Consider the following 18,608-nt stretch of genomic DNA (forward strand, 5'->3'; position numbering starts at 1 on the left):
GTATTTGAATGAGAAAATAAAAGAGGGTTGTGTTGTGACTTGCTTGTTTGCCTGGGAAAGGTGTTATGCAAGAATTGCTCACTTTTCTTCCTCCTCCTCCAAAGTTCTCACTTTCTCTCTCTTTCCGTCTGCTCAACCAAAATATAGAGTGTGTGTATATGTTTGTTGTGCCAAAAGTGTTGAGGGAGGTGATGTATTTATAGGAAAATTGCGGTGAAAGGTCCAAAATACCCATTGATTTCAAATGAATTGAATAGTCTTGGATTTATTTAGGATAAAATGGAATGATGGGTGATTTAGATGGTTAATCATGGTTTAATTATGGCTTAAATCTCATTTGGTTGGAATGGAACTAGATGGCTAGATTGGTACAAAACAAGTTTCCAAGTTTTGGGGTACTAGCTCACTTTTTTCCTTAATTTCATAGATTTTGCTTCGAAAAGTACATCACAAACTTTCTTCAAGAGGGTGGCCGGCCATGTGCATTTGATCAAGGGATTTGTATCATCTTTTTGGTACAAATATGTGTATATATATATATATATATATGTAGATATTTTGGTAGAAAAAGATTAAAATAATAATTTGTATTTTTATATGTATAAAGAATGATTTGAGGTCAAAATAAAATTAAAAAAAAATGCAAGGGCTTGGGTTTAATTAGAATATCTATTTCAAGTTTAGTATTAATTAAAATAGTGTTAGGAAAAATAATTTAGTTTGAATAATCTTACTTTGAATTAAAAGACGCGTAACCGAATGAAAACGATAGAAACCGAAAACTAGGGTTTTGAGCGATCAATCTATAATTAGAGAGTTAAGTAATTAATATTAGAGTGTTAGAAACGACTACTAAGTTACGGGAGTCTATTAGGATTTGCACAGTTTCATCTGGGATTTGTTTTCAATTCTAGGGTTAAAATTATAAATGAGGAGTTGAGGACTTTTATTATAATAATTCAAAAGTGAGAGCCTCACTAGGATTTATAAAATTTAGGGGTCTCACACCAGCGATGATGAGTGATGGCTGGGTTTTGGATGGAGAATTAGGATTTAGGGTAATTTGGTACTTTTATTTTAGGACAAAAATATAATATAAAAAAATTCGTCAAGTGCGGATTGAGAGATTTGGCGTGTGAAAATATAAGCTCCCTACAAATTGAAGAAAATAAGACAACCTATTCACATCTTCACTGCACAAGCTAATTTATTTCATTCCCGTTGGATACCACCACCTGCATATGCATGTATTACCTGCGATTCCACATTAATTAGTCTGAAAATGGTTTGCCAATAAATTAAGACAAAGTGGTTAGTCCACACAACACATGTAATGTAACAAAGGCAATAATTTAAACCTGGTTTTGAAGTTTGTAGAAAAAGATATAGATAGATTCACAACTGCGAATCTTTGGCAATAATAGAATACATTAGAGAGTGATTGCTGTGACATATGTTAGAAGCTCTCGATCACAAGGTGTGTTTGACACTTCCAACATAAAATTAAAGGATACAATCTGTTACATAACCATGTATGTATACACTTGCTTAATTCCTGATAAGAAAAATAAAATGGAGAATCAACTTCTCTTCCTTGATATTTACATGCAATTTCTATGTAGTCCACTACCAAAGTCAATGATTCATCAGCATGGCCTCCAGTCTCCTCTTCCTTGCAGCATGTTTTAGTTTCTCTAGTGCAACAAGTCCGATTTGCCTAACTCTTTCCCTGGACAATCCTATCCTGGAGGGTTGGACATAATGACATTCAAAACTACTAAGTTAATTTGGACCCAAAAAAGAAAAAAATATGAAAGCAAAAGAAGGATTTCAATAAACAGGCAGGGAAATGGACCTAGAAATCACAATGTCACCAATGTAAAGGTTCAAAAGAGTACATGATCGAGTTCATAGATGCATTGCACCATGTTAATATTATTGATCATTTCCTTTGGTTGCCTAGTTAGTTGTATCTATAAATGGAAATTTGAATCATGTCAATATCACCACACAAATTTTTGCATCAATCAGAGGGCTAAAGTTCATCTGAATGATTTGATTATAGACCACATGCAACGATTTAAAAGAAAAAAGTGCTCCCCTATAATATAGCTTTAGCATCAGCATTCTTTCTTTAATTTCAAAAGCATGCATGACAGAATCAACTCCAGAGCATTTTTAAAAGTATGTCTATATATCAGCATATTTGGCCACCTGAGAGATGTCATGGATAGTGTTTAGCAGTACCCACCGTCTACTAATATCCTCCCAAGTAAGGCATTCACTGTCCAGGCCATAGTAAAGACGTATAATAACTCTCTCCCGTTCTCTTAGTGTTGTACTAATAAGCTTATTTACCTCATCCTGCAAAATAAATTGTTCGTGCTAGTTTGGAAAACAACATTATAAGATGTGCTGCATTTATAAAAACTAGCTACAAAGAAAAGCTAAAAAAAGCCATTTGGCATATTTTAGAATCTCAATACATGTAGAAAATAATTTTCTACATTTTAAAAGAAATAAGCATATATGCATGCATTTGCATGTAGATCACTTAGATTCCCCTTCTTCTCACTCTCTGTGAAATTTGATCATATCAATGTGTTGATTTTGAGCAGGATAATACGGAGATATTCATGGATGGGTGCCTTTTATCAGTCATTCGTTCATTGGCAGACAACCTACTTTCCTGCTCAGCACGGAATAATATTTCCACTGAACATTTTGCATTTTAAAGTTTTAAAAATTCTTTTTGTTACCTTACTAGCTTGAGTGCCCACTCATCTACTCCATGCCATGGATTGTTCTCGAGGTGATTATCTGCAAAGTACTGGAAAGATAGAAAGAGGAGTCAAACTTTTATCTCTTAGGTGGTATGTAGTGTCAATAAAAAGTTAGTATTCAAAAATTGAGTTGTTTCATAGTACATATGCACTTACACTATGAAGTGTTTCTCCTGGAAGGCCATTTAAAGAGGGGAATGCTTCCCTATCAAGAGAGAAGACCTTACTAATTGCCTACAAAGAGAGATATTTTACATTAAGCAAGGAGAAATCACACAAGGGATGAACCCTGGTATAACTGCAAAAACTACAAGATATTGAGACAGTATAAAGCTCAAAGTACTTGGCATCTCTGTTGCATTCCTGACTTTTGTTTGGGACATGTTCAGGCATGCCGCAATTCTCTGAAATGGGAGTGTGGAAAACAAGTGAATTAAACGAGAGGAGTTCACAAAATTAAAGCATGACATAGCTAAATCAGGATTTTTGATTAGCATGTTTTCATATATTTATATAGGTATGATGATGTGACACGCAAGAGTCAAGTAACAATCAATTAGGCTTACATCAATCGGTGGAGCAATTCCTTCCTCTTCATGTTTCGTCTTTGCATTACGGATTAAACTTAATCTTTCATGCAAATAAGTAGGCAATCTTAAGGTTCTTGCATTTTCAACTAATGCCCTCGAAACACCCTGCATGAAAGAGAAGTAACAGATCCTTCTAAGTTTACACACTGACAGAAGATCTATTAATGTGACTACAGGAATGTACTGTATACCCAATAAAAGAACAAAATTGACAAGATTCTGGGTTAAAAACACACAATAAACCTTTTCTTTTATTGAAAACTAGGCGGCTTAAAAGTAAAATCATAGGAAGAGATTCATTAAGTAGAAGTTTTTTGAAAGCTTGAAGTTTTGTGCATGATGTCAGCATATATATGATATCAAAAGAGCTACTTGATCGCTGTTACGTTAAACAGATTCCAGATATTCTGTTTTAGAATGGCAAAAGAAATGGTTTGGTAAATCAAGACACATACAGATTGTATACATGTGTTTTCAGAAATTTGCAAGTGTTTCCAGCCTTTATACTCTTTATGACCCTGGGCTTTCTTAATTTAACCCTTAGAAATGGGGATCACGTCAGAGCTTCAAGGACTTGACAATATAATCTAGCATTTTTCCATTGATGAGCTAAAATTGAAGTAGAATGTTTTTGGTGAATGGAAAGAATAGGCAATCTGAACTCTTCATAATGATCACAAAATCTTTCCCTCTTGCAGCAAAACTTACTTTACAAACATGCATGACAGTGGTTCTTCAAAGTAACAAAAGAAAAAATATTGTGAGGAAAAAAAGAAGAAAGTGGGGGAAAAAAAAAACTATAAAAAGCAAGAAAAGCAAAGAAATCCTTGAAACAATTTAGATTCAGAATTGTAAAGTTTCAAATCAGCTTAGTGGTGGTGAGAACAAGACAATGAGAGCAAGAGAGGGAAAGTTGAGTAAGAGAAGAAGGAAGGAAAAAAGAGAGAAAGAAGTGACAAGAAGAGAAAAGATATGAGAGTGGACTAGATAAGAGAGAAATGGTAAAGAGTAGTTTCCAAGTCTTCAATCAGAATTGAAGAGAATAAAGCACACATTTATTGTAGTTCTGTTTTTGATTCCAGGAACCCTTTATAAGTTTAAACATTTATTTTTATATTGATATTGTTTGTAAAAATGTTAATTATAGTAATATATGGAAGAAAATGAATGGAATACAATAAATAAAATATTTCCACTATTATTTAACAAGGTGATTGCTGGTTAAGCGGAAAGAAGCAATGTGGTCTTGAGTTCAAACCTTGTAAGTTGTTTTTTTTTTCAGCGCCTGACCATGCTTGTAGAAGACATGTCAGGCCTGGCCAGTTCCCTTGAACTGGTGCCGGTTCTTCCGGTTGACCAATTCAACCGTGGGTTTTGTTGGTTTAATGGAAAAGGCTGGTTTCGAACTGGAAAGGGTTTATCGGTGTATCTGGGCTGGAACCTAGACCAGTCAATCGGTTGAACCGCCGATCCGATTTTAAAAGCATTGGTTATTGGGTCTTTTATAAAGTCCTTATCAGGTCTAAAGTATTTTAGTTGGTCAAAGTTTCTAACCACCAGAAATTCACTCGGCCCCTACCGTACTCCAACGTGGTAGTTTCCACCGCTTGTCCTTTTAGTTATGGAATCATAGTCATAGTCCTTGTAGGAATAAGAAGATTCTAACAACTTATAAATATGCATGAAATTTTTATTTTCAATAGAGATTTGATTTATGAGAATTTGGGATTGAGTTTGCATGAATTTACCTAGCCCTTAAAAGGGTGAAGAACCTCTTTCTCTCTCTTCTTGTCCTTGTCTTTCTCTTTCTTTTGCGCCAATAACCCAAGTACTGTTCTCGTATTTCTATTCACAATCTTCAAAAAGTGCACTTTTTAGCCCCCAAACCCTATCCATCACACCCAAATCAACCCTAATCTCTCCTACCTATTGGCCTTCAATTTAACCATTAAAACCATGAACTCACTGTTTAGGCCCTTAAATAACCTCTATTCTGAAAATCCAGCAAACCGTCATTTTTCAAAAATCAAACCAAATCTCACATCTTTTCATCTCTTAACCCTAGAAACTTTCTTCTCTTTTATAATCTGAGAGGGTGATTTGTGAACAAATTGGGCCAAGCTAAGACGAGTCTTCTTTGGAAGATGGGTTGCGCTATGAGGCCAAGAAGACATTTCGTATTTCAGATTTGGGCCGAACTATGGGCCGAAGTAGTTACTTATGTAGCGCGGTCCTAGATCATCTGCATCAAGCCGGTCAGAGATGGGCTACCAACGGCATGACCTAGCTATCTTGGACCAAAGTATCAGTGGAAGGGGGGCCGAGCTAAAGGATAGCTATGTAGGGCGTCATCAAAGTCAAGACTGACAGTGTTGCCTAAAGTAGCACCGAGCTCTGTGAGCACAGTTAAGTCTTGTGCCAGCCGAGGTAATAGTTGCAACTATCTCACTTGGTTAGCAGTGAGTAAGAAGTTATAAGGATGGACATTATCCTTGGGAGTGTGATTCCTAAGAGGACTCTTATAGGGAGAGTTGGAATTCTATCAGGATAGTGTCAGTCAGAATGTACAAAAACTCATGACAAGACCTATGTATAAGTATCACAATTCTCACTCTAGAATATATAGAGCTTTTGCGTCTATTGTTTATTTGTTGACTTAGGCATCGGAGAGGTTTTCGGTACACACCCGCCGGCTAGCTCACATTTGTGTTTTCAGGTGACAAAGCGATGACGTTTGAAGGAGTGCAAACTTGATCAACAAGATTATACGAGAAGATTATTTCTGTGCTCATACAATTGGCGCCGTCTATGGAAATCACACAAAGAACAAACCTTTTGATTGAGTTTCCTTTTTAGTTGAAATCTATGGTGCACAATGAAGACTTACCACATTCTGCTATTGATGGGCAGACCTTGGAAGGAGGTCGGAGGCGTGAAGGTTTACCTTTTATCCCACTTATGACAGAATTAGATTCCCAGCGATGGAACCCACGGAGAGACACACGAGAAAGGCAGGGCTCAAGCCCTCATCGCTCTCAGAGCTCTGATAGGCAGAAACGGAGGATGGATCCTCAGGTTTTGGAGGATCGCGTAAGGGAGCAAGACGAATTGATATGGAGAATGGCGGCCAAATATGGAGACGATGAAGTGCCAGATAAAAGGCAAATGGGTGGCAACAGAAGAAGGGCGCAAAGGCAACACGCACTCTAGCCACTCAGAAGAACGTGACAGGCAAGTCACACTGTCACAAGCTGAAAGTAGAAGCCTCAGGATAGGTGACACATATTCAAGGACTTCCAGGACTCGTTACTCTAGGTCTGAGAGAACGAGGACTGAAAGGTCTTACACAGAGGGAAACAGTTATCGTTCCTCGCATTCACACTAAACAACATCTAGGCACACGGAGTTGCCTAGGTCGGCAGACTTGCGTACAGTGTTACAGGAAAGGACTCGAAGGAGAGAAGATACTCAGGCTCGCGACCTCCATAGAGTCTCAGCGCTGCAACGGTTGGCGCCTAGAACACATGGGAGTGCCGAGGTTGGGATGCCAGAACTAGACCTTGCCTACGAAACAGCAGACAAAGCGTTAGCGAGGTTACAGAGCTCGCTGTTCGTTCTGACGATAGAGAGTGCACCATTACCCTTAGGCAGAAACTAGCTCAAATTCACTACTTATGAGGGGAAGTTAGACCCTTACATGCACTTGAGCCACTTCCGCCAGGTTATGGCCGTGTATCGGCAAAACGAGGATCTAATGTGTAGCCTGTTTTCTTCCAGCCTTGGCGACCTGAGTTTAACATGGTTTGAGAGGTTGCCAAAAGGTAGTATAGCTTCATGGGCGCAACTAGCAGAGGCATTTGTGACCAGATTCAAAACGAACACCAAGATGCCAGTGGAGATTGACCAGCTTCTCTCCACAAACATGGGTGAGAAGGAAACATTGACGTCTTACAATAACCGGTATTGGGAGACTTTTAATCAGATTGGAGATTGCCCCACAAACCTAGCTATTGCATAGTATAAACGAGGTTTGCCGGCTGGCAATAAATTGCAGGATTCAATGACAATGACACCACCCCTCACAATAGAAGCCCTAATGGAAAGAGTGCATCAGCATATCCGGGTAGAAGAAGATGTCATGCACACCAAAGCAAAAGCTGGCACAACAACGATGACAGACAAAAAACTTGCGGCAAAAGTTAACACGGTTGGACAAGAAGAACAACCGAGCAAAAATGGGCGAGGTAGACGAACCAACAGAGAGGACCCCCAAGCAAGAAAGTTAAGAGTCCGCACTGCCATCACCACGGTATTCGATAAACCTATCTACCAGATTCTTAGCGAGATACGCGATGAACCCTTCGTTCGGCGACCAGCCAAGTTGGGAGAAGTGCAAAGGGGCTTCGATGATAGGTACCGTTGCACCTTCCATAATGAAAAGGGGCACCGAACTGAAAATTGTATGCCATTAAGGCAACATTTGGAAGAGTTAGTGGCCGTGTGCCACCTGGACCAATATATTGAGGGGGGAATGCAGCCAACCCCCCAGGACCACAACAGGACGGATGGGATGCCGATCGATGGTCCGCTCCAAGGCATAATCGATGTAATACATGGGATCATCGAACTTGAATGAGTATGTGAACTCAGTGGGATGATCAAAAGGCTGAGCACATGAGAGAGGTACTAAGTGCATAACTTACCATGAAAAAGGGAAAAACGAAGGCAACGAATGTCATCACCTTTTCTGATAAAGACTTAGCAAGTTTAGAAAGCCCTCGCAATGACACACTGGTGGTTACTCTGCGCGTCAAGAATTTTGACATCAAGCGGATCCTAATTGACCAAGGGAGCTCATGCGAGATAATGTACTACGAGACTTTCAAGCAACAAAAATTGGAGGACAAAGACTTGGCACCCGCGACATCTCCCCTAGTTGGTTTCAACTCAATGCTAGAATGGCTGGTTGGCAAGATAATTCTGCTAGTCAAGGCAAGAACGATGACAAAACAGGTGAAATTTTGAGTATTGAAAGTCCTTTCCACTTACAACATAATCTTGGGAAGAGCATCGTTGCACGCCATACGAGCAGTGGCATCGACCAACCATCAGGTGTTACGGTTCCCCAATGAAGCTGGAATGATTGAAGAAGTCTTAGGAGACCAAATCATATCCAAACAGTGCTTCATTACAGTAAATGGCAGCTGGGCTGCAAAAGGGTTTGTACAAATGGTAGAAGAACCAGAAAGCAACGAGCTGTTCGCAGACGTCAGCAAAACAGCCGAACAGAAAGTAGTGGAAGACTTGGTAGAGATAAGAATAGATGAGAAAAACCCAAAGAAGTTCTTTTTTCTCGGATCATCTTTGTCTAGCACCGAGAGAATAGAGGTCATGGAATTTTTGACCTCTAATATCGAAGTGTTCGCCTGGATGCCGTATGACATGCCTGGCATTGACACTAATTTCATTTGCCATCAACTCAATGTCCACCTAACCGCCAGACCAATTGTATAGTGAACTCGCCGATCGGCACTCCACCATGCAGAGATAGTGGCAGAAGAAGTGGGAAACCTACTGGAAACAAGGGCAATCAGAGAAGTACACTATCCCAGGTGGATTTCCAACACGGTAGTGGTACCAAAAAAGAACGGCAAATGGCACGTTTGCGTGGACTACAAAACAGCCAACAAAGCATGCCTGAAAGACAGCTTTCCTCTACCATGAATAAATCAACTGGTGAACCTAACTGCAGGGCACAACTGACTTAGCTTTCTTGATGCGTATAGAGGTTTCCATCAGATCGCTATGTATAAACTGGACCAGGAGGTCACATTATTTACAACTCCCAGGGGCAACATTCCAACAGATGATCACCAAAATGTTTGAGCCATTGTTAGGCAGAACAATGGAAGCTTACATAGATGATATGGTGGTCAAAAGTAAGAATGAAGGGGACCATCTCAAGGACCTAGATGAGATGTTTCAAATTTCGAAGTCCCACAAGTTGCAATTGAACGCATCCAAGTGCGCGTTTGGCGTGGGGTCTGGAAAATTCTTGGGGTTTCTAGTAACCAATCGGGGTATAGAAGTTGATCCATCTTAGATCAAAGCCATCCAAGATCTTGAGAGGCCCAACATAGTCAAGGAGGTGCAACATCTCACTGGCCTTGCAGCTACGCTAAACTGATTTATAAGCCGGTCGTCAGATAGGTGTCGACTGTTCTTCTAGGCACTAAAGGCCAAGTTTAAGTGGGAGGACGAGTGCGACCGCGCTCTCGAAAGCCTAAAAGAATACATGGCCTCCCCACCATTGTTGGTAACCCCAGTACCAGGGGAGGAACTCTTTTTATACTTAGCAGTTTCCCAGCATACAGTTAGCGCAGTATTGGTATGGGCTGAGGGAATACAACACCTGCCTATCTTTTATGTTAGCAAGACATTGCCGGGTGCCGAAACAAGGTACTTGCCATTGGAGAAGTTGGCCTTAGCATTAATGATGGCTTCCAGAAAATTGTCGCACTACTTCCATACCCACATCGTGATTATTTTGATAGCTTTCCCATTAAAAGCCTTGTTTGAAAGGGCAGATTTTTCTGGACGAATTTTGAAGTGGGCAATGGAGTTAGAGCAGCTCGACATTAAGTTTCGGCCAAGAACCGCTGTAAAAGCACAGGTGTTAGCAGACTTCGTGGCCGAATTTGGCCTAGAAAGCCATCAGGTTTTCCCGATTGACTTAACTAGGGAGAGGGGGAAAAAGTGTCGCAGGGATAGCGCAGCCACCACAGCAGGGCACTCACTACATAACAAACTGTTCAGCCTTTCAGAATGGGAAAAAGGAGCAACCCACATTACGACAAGCAAACACCCTGTTGAAAGTCCAGTCCTAAACAGTGAGGACCAGGTCATAACGACGACCATCAACTTTGAAGAAAATAGTGTCGGCGGTGAAACCCCTAATCCTAAGGCATCATCAGATCCCTCCATTTGCTAGAAGTTATTTGTAGGAGAGATGTGGAAGCTCTTCATTGATGGAGCCTCTAACAGACACGGTGCAGGACTCGACATAGTTCTCATCTCACTGGAAGGCCTGACCATTGAACAAGCAATCAACCTTGGCTTTTCAACATCCAACAACGAAGCTGAGTGTGAAGTCGGCATTTCGCATGAAGGCAACTGAGCTGATGGTATACAGTGAGTCCCAATTGGTAGTCAACCAAATTTCGAGTGATTACGAAGCAAAGGATGATAGAATGGCCAAGTACCAAGAGTTGGTCAAAAGGGAGATCATGAACTTTGAAGTGGTTCGGATAGATCAAATCGATCGAGAGGAAAATAGTAAAGCAGACGAGTTGGCCGGTTTTGCGTCAATGGCAGATACGTCTATCCCACACCCATTGTTAATTGACTTCCTACCCAGACCAAGTATCAAAGAGCCGGAAGCAGCCGAAGCATGTTGCGCCGATCTAGGCCCTTCCTGGATGGATCCCATTATAGTGTTTTTAAAAAATGACATCTTACTTGAAGAAAAGAAAGAAGCCAACAAAATTAAAGCAAAGTCACAACGATTTTGGCTCTCCCCATCACTAGCATTATACAAAAAAATCTTTCATAGGACCTTACTTGAAGTGTGTCCATCCCAGCAAGGTCGAGACATTTTTGTTCGAAATACACGAAGGCGTTTGTGGAAGCTACCAAAGAGGAAGATCGCTGGCCTACGGGACAATTTCACAAGGGTACTGGTTGCAAGCAAACACAGAGAAATATGTCAAGAAGTGTGAGAAATGTCAGAAGTTCGCACATCAAATACATCAACCAGCCAGAGAGCTCCTACCTTTGACCAGTCCATGGCCCTTTACAATGTGGGGCCTAGATATAGTGGGACCACTCCCAACAGCACCAAGCAATAGGAAGTTCTTTCTGGAAGCAACAAACTACTTCACAAAGTGGGTGGAAGTAGAAGCACACGCATCCATAAAACAAAAAGACGTCAAGAAGTTCGTCTGGCATAACATCTTAATTCAGTTTGGCATACCCAAGGCATTAATATCCGATAACGACATTCAGTTTGATGGCAAAATCTTTAGGGGCTTTTGCGAAGAATACAAGATAGAATTCTACAACTCTACACCGGCATACCACCAAGCTAATGGCCAAGCTGAGGCTTCCAACAAAGTAGTCTTAAACGGTCTGAATAAGAGGCTGGAAAGAGCAAAAGGCAAGTGAGCTGAGGAGCTTCCTCATGTTTTATGGGCCTGCCGTACCACACCTCGGCGGTCAATTGATGAAACACCTTTTTCATTGGTTTATGGCATGGAGGCTGTAATCCCACTGGAAGTGGGCCTCCCCACTATTAGAAGTGAAAATTTTGATCCAAACTTGAATGATGAGGCCATAGCCCTAGAACTCAACCTTGCAGAAGAAAGAAGAGAAAGGGCATTGGTGCATATTGCCTCATATCAACAAGAGCTGTCCAGGAAATACAACAAAACAGTGCACCCAAGGCAATTCAAGAGCAGAGATTGGATATTACGCAAAGTAACGGGCAACACTTTAGTACCTGGAGATGACAAATTAGGACCTAACTGGGAAGGACCATACAAAGTGATTGATTTAGCGGGAAAATGGGCATATCACTTAAAAGATATGGACAACAAAGCTATTCTCAAGCCATGGAACACGACCAATCTCAAAGTATTTTATTTTTAGCTTTTTCTTAAAACACTTGTGATTTTTTCTTTTTCAATAAAACAAGTTTACTTTTTCCCGGTAAAATTCTTTCCTCTGTTTGTAAAAGTTGTTCATATTTATTGCCAACTAGGGGCAATCAAGAAAGTTGGCAGGTTTGACCAACACTATTCTTCTTCAGCCAAGATAAGGATTTAGGCTAAAGAAAATTGGCAGGTTTGACCAACACTATTCTTCTTTAACTGAGATAAGGATTTAGGCTCAAGTAAGTTGGTAGGTTTGACCAACACTATTCTTCTTCAATCGAGATAAGGATCTAGGCTCAAGAAAGTTAGCAGGTTTGACCAAAACTTTTCTTCTTCAGCCGAGATAAGGATCTAGGCTCAAGAAAGTTAGCAGGTTTGACCAACACTTTTCTTCTTAGCCGAGATAAGGATCTAGGCTTACAAACTTTAACAGTTATCTCAAATTATTTTTAATGTGCCAATATATAGTCAAAACCAACAAACAAAGCTTGCTACAACATCAGGGACATATTACTTAAAATTAATAGGGGAGCTCACAAACTCAACTACTTTGTTCCAAAGTATGTGACATGAATGGATCCACAAACGATCAAAAACCACAATGCTTTCATAAACCTGTATGCAAAGGCATGTGCTTAAGCACCTTGCTTATTAAACTTTAACTTAAAGAACCCTCTGCGTCATATAGTTATATTTAAAGAGTCATCCTTAGTCCAATGATCCTGGAAGCTTATAGAGCGCAAACCTCTCAGTAGAATCAAGGCTGTGTGCAATCTGACTTGTGATTATAAATTATTGTCATACTATGAAGCATAAATATGAAAACTTGATATCATAAAGATAAACGAGATGGAATATGTTGATACCACAAATTATGAAGCATAAATATGAAAACTTGATATCATAAAGATAAACGAGATGGAATATGTTGATACCACAAATTCAAAAGCAGAAGATCTATTTTTGGAAACACAAAACAATTCATTTTATACACGGTAGGACAATAATCAACTTCTACAAGGTTTAGAAATGTAGTAGTTGTACATTGCTTTGTAATTATATGTTCAACTATATTTCTTAAAGAAAACATTAAAATACACTATTCATGTATTTCCACAAATGAACTCAGATAGACAACAAAATCAATGCAATTCACCTCGACAAATGTGATTGGCAGCAGCATAGAAGCAATAATTGGAGGTAGCACAAGCGGTTGATATTGAATAATTTGGTCCCATAAAACCAAGCTCAATTGCAAGCAAGGCTGAGCCCATATTTGTTATAGCGCAAGGTATGAAATAGTGGAGTCATTTTCCTGTAACTTCCCTCTATCTTATCTCCTCATGATGTATCTATAGTGTGTATAGTATATTTTCTTGTACACTCTTTAGAGATTGAGGGGGAGTGAATGATAAAATAAAAAGGAGGTGTTGGAGTGGGGTTCAAAAGGTGTAAAGAGTATACAGGAAAATATACTATACACACTATAGATACATCATGAGGAGATAAGATAGAGGGAAGTAAAAATCATAAATCTCCCACCACCGAAAACATCATGCTTATTCCACCCTCTCTTTGCTTTCTCCTTCCCCCCAAAATTCCCTGACTGTAACATCTTTTCTTTTTATTTTTTTATTTTTATTTTTTATTTACTATTTTCTATTTTCTCAAATCATGGTCTGAACACTCAAAACTAAAATTTTAAATTTTGCACCGACTATTTAAAAAAAAAAAGGTTTGGGTCCTCACAATCAGTGGCATCCGCTCTAGGGAGCGCAGGTGAATCAGTGGTTAGAACATGGTTCAATTTTTCAGCAATGAGGACAATTGTTAAATTTCTCTTCCAATCCACATAGTTTGGTAAACATGTGTCCCAAGAATATAAGTATTGCATTGTATATAAATCCGTAGGATGCGGGGTTTTTAATCTACTATGGTAATGCTCACTAGAATTATCATTCAAACAATCATAAACAATTTATAACCCCACAAATATAACACTTATATTTAAAACATTCATAGTGAGCATTGGGAAACCAATCCTACATGTACAAAAATTTCTTTTGAAATAAATGAACATATATCAAAACCCAACCAACTAATTAAATGAACATATATCGAAATAAATAAAACAAACTAATTAATTAAAACCCAACCAACTCTTTTGGGATCAATTAAATCTCAATTAATTAGAATTTTTAGCCATAGATTTTATTTTCATAAAATAATCCTATTTAACACTTAATCATTAAAATGGGATACCAATAACATTTATAACTAATTTATTCCCATAAATTAGCAAACTAATTTTTATGTTATCAATAAACTAACAAAAACAAAAAAACAAAAAATAATCGCTGCAGTGTCTTACAGAAACCAACCGCCCCTTTTTTTTTCGGCCCATCATAAAGTTCTAATTTGAACCTGTAATCATGTCTACAACAAACCGATTTTTTTTTCAGTCCTTTTTTTTCTTCTTCTTGTTGCTTACTATTTCGGCCCCCTTTCATTTTTATTCATTTATATTTTTAATGAACGATTAATACAAGGAAAAAAATAAATTATATATTCACAAATTATATAATCGGCAATCACTCAAGACAATATCGAATATTTAATATTTTCATTACAATGAAAAACAAAAATATAGACTCATGTAATCAAAGTAGTGTGGCTCTGATACCAAAGAAAGTTTGCGAAAAAATTTTATTTGAAAAAATAATCTTTCAAAGAAACACCACCTATTTACACAATCGAAAATACTTCAATCCAAGCGTGTTGTTGTTAGTATCTCACCAAGTGATTCAAGCGTCTTGCCTTTAAAGTGATTCACATTGCCCCCTCTTGCTTTTACTTTTGTATTTTTCTACAGACTTTAAAAATTCTGATGGCTAATTTTTCTATCAAATACATCTGATATATACATAATTCATGATAGCGTTTGCATGTAGGTTGGGTCCATAGGGATCTCTATCTTTCAGTTGTGGGGATAAAATAAAATATATATTTTATTTTGAATTTGCAAGATACAACTTATCCAATTTTTCATTTAAGCCTCGTTTGCGAACAGGCTATTTTAGTAACTTTTTGGCTTTTTATGAAAAGTGGAGAGGTGATGTGACAAATTTTAGTTGGCTTTTTGGCTAAAATAGCCACTCCCCAAACAAGGCCTTAATTATCTTTTAAATAGATAATATAAAACTTGAGATTATTTCATTTTTACCCCTATACTTTTACACGATTTTAAATGACTCCCCCAGACTACTCTTATTTTCATGCGCACCCCCATACTATTTAAATTACTATCAATTTTGCCCCTGCCGTCAGATTTGAAATGAAAAACGTTAAAAAAATTACATTTTAGCCCCAAATTTCAAATTAAAGATGCAAACTCACCATTTCCTACCAACAAACCACCACCACCAACCACCACTTTAAACCCTTCTATCTCCTTCCTCAAAACTCCTTTTCGCCTCATTTTTACGTCGTTGGATTCAACTCACAGTCTAGTTTTCATATCACGTATCACACGTCTCGTTCTTCCTCTTTTTGCATGCTATCGGAGCTCCGAAAGTTTATTAAAAAAATGACTTTTCTTCTCATTTTCGACTTTTCTTCAAGCCATCTTTCGGACTTCATATCTTTCTCAATTCTTAACGATTCTACTTTATTCTTTCGTCATTCTCCTCACCTCACTTGCTACTTCGCCCTATATTACCTCGCTTTCTCACTTCTTCGTGTAATGGGCGGTTTCGGTATGCCGAAAGTTGTCCGAAAACTAATTTCGAAAATTTCAAAACATTCATCTTTTGTTTCTTTCTTCTCCATCTTCCTCATTCTTCTTCTTCTTCTTCACTTATAAAATGATGTGAAATTCGGTTCTAGGTGGTAATGGTGGTGGTGGTAGTCTAGCAATGGCGACGGCGCTTGCGATGATGGTGGTCATGGAGTTTGAAGGTAGTAGTAATGGAATCTGCTTGTAAAAGAGGTGGGTTTGGTGTTTGAAAGGTGGTGGTGATGGTGATGCTCATGGTGGTAGTGAAGGTGGTTCGGGGTGGTGATGAGAAGATAATACAAAACTAAAATAGGCATTGGCATTCCATTCCAATTTTCAACATACCAAACGTTCTCCAAATCTTATACAACCACTGATTAAGTGCGAATCTGTTGCACCTCATGAAACTGGACCAAGAGACCTCAAGAAATTATCTATTATTAGAAAACCATATTCAACGCAATTAATCACTGACCCACCCGTGTGGGTTAAATCTATGGAACATGTCATATTTTTTCTAATTTCAACTGAAAATTTATCACTATCTCTATTGTCAATAAATATATGAACAAGCCAATCACCATTTAAAATTAGAAATATATATATATATAGTAAAAAAAAAAAAAAAAAAACATATATATAGAGATGAGAGAGAAAATAATTTTCTCAAAGCTTGAATATAAATACATGACTTTCAATTACAACATCACTTTTAAATCAATAATACCAATTTCATACAATATAATCACAACAAAAACTAGGTCCTCATTTGCGACAAATCTTTGGGATGACAAGTCTTCGGTGGGTTGTACGTTGAAGGTCATGTTTGGTGTGTTTTGTTTAGGGTGGTGGTGTTGGTGAAGTTGGTGGTTCGGGTGTTGATGTTAGAGAAGTTGATGAAGTTGGTGGTTTGGGTGATCGGTTACCCCCTAGAACCATGCTCTACATCATGTTATAAGTGAAGAAGAAAAAGAAGAATGAGGAAGATGGAGGAGAAAGAAACAAAGGATGAATGTTTCGGAATTTTTGAAATTAATTTTCAAACAACTTTCGGCATACCAAAATCGCCCATTACACGAAGAAGTAAGAAAGCGAGGTAGTGTCGGGCGAAGTAGGAAGTGAGGTGAAGAGAATGGCGAAAGAATGAAGTAGAATCGTCAAGAATCGACAAAAATATGAAGTTTGAAAGATGGCTCGAAAAAAAGTCGAAAACTAGAAGAAAAGTCTTTTTTTATCAACTTTCAGAGCTCCGATAGCATGCAAAAAAAGGAAGAACGAAACGGAGTTATGACGAAGGAGATAGAAGGACTTGAAGTGGTGGTTTGCTGGTAGGAAATGGTAGGTATGCATCTTTATTTTGAAATTTGGGGCTAAAATGTAATTTTTTTGACATTTTCTGATTGAAATCTAACAAGGGCAAAATTGATAGTAATTTAAATAGTATGGGGATACGCGTGAAAATAATAGTCTGGGGGGTCATTGAAAATCGTGACAAAGTATAGGGGTAAAAATGAAATAATCTCATAGAACTTCCACTAATTGCAATAGTGTCTATCAACACATTACAATTAAACCCCAAAAAGTAGAGAATTACAAGTGAGGCCCTTTCTCACAATTGGTCACAAACTTCCTTCCACCAAACTATATTCCACGAGTACTAGGTATGGACAAATTCATCACTATCAAAAAACCCTAGCTCATGTAGAGGAATTCTAAGAGTAGCGTTTGATAGAGTTTCTAAATATGAATTGAGAATATAGTTGTAATTTGAGTTTGTAAGTTTTGGAATTATGATTTGAGTGTGGAAAATTTGTTTGGTTGAGTTTTGGAAAGAGTTTTGAATTGAGTTTGAAATGAATGATGTGACATATGATATTTAATTCAAAAACTTACAACTCAAAACCAAACACACGATCCAAAATCCTATTCAAAGCTCATTAAAAAAAAAAAATTAAAAATTTGAAATTTTTTTTATTTAAAATATAAAAATAACAGGTGCAAAAAAAAAAAAAAAATCGTACACTGTTCCGGTCAACCGGCCAGACGTCAAAGGGTACGACTGGGTCAGCCAAATTTTCCTGCCCGACTACAACCAAACACCACGTGCAAACCAAGAGTTGGAATTGCAATTCCAAAGCTCTTCCAAGTAGAGCCTAAATTTTCCCTTCCTCTAATTGGACCCCAAAAGCATTTTTCAAAAATAGTACTTTTGCAATTATACATGGATAAAAATATTTTTATGAAAAAATTACAAGCCAGTTTTCTTTTGGTCCAAAGTTAATAGGAAGAATTACTTGAATATACTTTCTCACATTGAGAATGGTGGATTTCATGTTAAGCATCTATATAAATTAATTACCACTCATATTATCCAACATGTCGGTGTATAGCCTTTGATTCGGTGTCATCGATTAACAATATCAAACTCAAATGAATAGTTAATTAATTTATACAAACCTCTCAGGTCAAAGGAAAATAAGTGCATCATAATAAAACTACCTTTTAAACTGACAGTGATCATTCTATAAGTGTTCTCAAAACATGTTCTTATTGCATAGCACTCTACCTATTTGCCTAAGGTCACTACCTCAAATGATGAAGTAATCATTTTATCATATAGAAGCAAATCAAGTGTAAACCATAATAATACGACGCCCAATCAACACCCATAGCTTATAACATTAATTGGGTCAACAAGGCACCAAAAAATCGTAACTCCCAACTTTTGGTTCATTAACCATTAATATGT

The 18,608-nt window shown here is 38.0% G+C and overlaps 1 protein-coding gene across 10 annotated transcripts in view; it reads right to left on the bottom strand.

Annotated features, from left to right (window-relative positions):
* Nucleotides 1-1,386: 1,386 nt before the first annotated feature.
* Nucleotides 1,387-18,608, bottom strand: part of LOC114311971 (RNA polymerase sigma factor sigA) — a 29,533-nt gene continuing 12,311 nt past the window's right edge. For 2 of the 10 annotated variants that reach the window (XM_082893908.1, XM_082893909.1), the window contains 4 exons: nucleotides 3,350-3,478; nucleotides 2,940-3,017; nucleotides 2,760-2,830; nucleotides 1,387-1,744 (listed from right to left, as the gene is read on the bottom strand). In XM_082893908.1, coding sequence (XP_082750034.1) covers nucleotides 1,636-1,744; nucleotides 2,760-2,830; nucleotides 2,940-3,017; nucleotides 3,350-3,478 — 387 coding nt within the window. In that variant the 3' untranslated portion in view covers nucleotides 1,387-1,635. Of the gene's footprint in view, nucleotides 1,745-2,251; nucleotides 2,386-2,568; nucleotides 2,690-2,749; nucleotides 2,831-2,939; nucleotides 3,188-3,349; nucleotides 3,479-18,608 lie in introns of those variants that run through there. The other 8 variants (XR_014343911.1, XR_014343908.1, XR_014343907.1 and 5 more) reach the window with 8 other exon arrangements.

The sequence above is a fragment of the Camellia sinensis genome, chromosome 11 (genome assembly GCF_055761805.1).
Source record: "Camellia sinensis isolate YWXY chromosome 11, ASM5576180v1, whole genome shotgun sequence".
Lineage (NCBI taxonomy): Eukaryota > Viridiplantae > Streptophyta > Magnoliopsida > Ericales > Theaceae > Camellia > Camellia sinensis.